We start from the raw sequence: 959 nt of genomic DNA on the forward strand, positions 1-959 counted from the left end.
CTTGCACAAGGTCATCTTTTAACTCTGCACAAGAATCTTTAACTCACTTTTCTAAATGGAGGCCAATCATCATCTTCAGCAGCTGCCCCATCTCCAGCGAGGTCCTCTGACACAAAGAGCTTTGCCGTTGTGAATTTGTACAGGTGTGTCAGAGAAACCCCAGATGCATCCCAAAATTGTACAGTACCTGAGGATGATTTTAAAAGCCAATGAAAAAAAGCACTGAAATTAGTATTCACTATTTCACTACAAAAATTCAAGTACTAAGTGCATTCATCACATGGTTAACAGTCCTCCCTTCCTATGTGCTATGACTATGCCCAACATCATACTCACCATCTTCGTGACCTGTTATGAGAAGATCTCGCTGTTTGGGCGGGTCAGAACTTTGCAAAATTCCTCCATTGATTGGCCAAGGGCGTGTGGATAAGCCAACCTGTTGCTTAGATCCTGCTTCCTGCAATAATAAAAATCACATAAATAGTTAAATTTACTTTTACATTAGTTACACCTGCCTTGTTCCATTTAGTATTGAATCTTTTATGCATAAATATAAAAATAGATAAAAGGTTTACAGCTGAAACTATTTTTCTCTCACTGAATCTAAACCTATCAATATATATAGGAAACAAACTCAAAAAGACATCAATCTTTTGCACGTTCAAAATTCTGACCTTTATTTTTTCATAAAGATCTGGCATTATTCCCGAAACCAAGCATAAACAGGTAATGGCAGAGGAGTGTAGAGATGCCAAGTAAGGTGCTGCAAATGATGGCCATTCTTCAGTCATGAGATCTATGAAGACGACCTCCTCTTCTGCTAGAACCACCAGACAACCTGCTTGACCTGGAAGAATCAAGGTGATGTTATGAACTTAAAGTATAAATATCATTTGTACTTGTAATGAATATGGGCATCCCATACATACTGGACTCAATGATCAAATCAAAGTAGGCCC

At 38.3% G+C, this 959-nt stretch overlaps 1 protein-coding gene across 1 annotated transcript in view; it reads right to left on the minus strand.

Moving 5' to 3' along the window:
- LOC119588734 (lethal(2) giant larvae protein homolog 1-like) overlaps positions 1-959 on the minus strand; it is a gene marked incomplete in the record, with an annotated part of 77,754 nt that overhangs the window by 20,427 nt on the left and 56,368 nt on the right. Inside the window, 3 exon segments of the mRNA XM_037937374.1 lie at positions 48-187; positions 337-457; positions 675-847. Coding sequence (XP_037793302.1) covers positions 48-187; positions 337-457; positions 675-847 — 434 coding nt within the window.

This window comes from Penaeus monodon, chromosome 24 (assembly GCF_015228065.2).
Source record: "Penaeus monodon isolate SGIC_2016 chromosome 24, NSTDA_Pmon_1, whole genome shotgun sequence".
NCBI lineage: Eukaryota > Metazoa > Arthropoda > Malacostraca > Decapoda > Penaeidae > Penaeus > Penaeus monodon.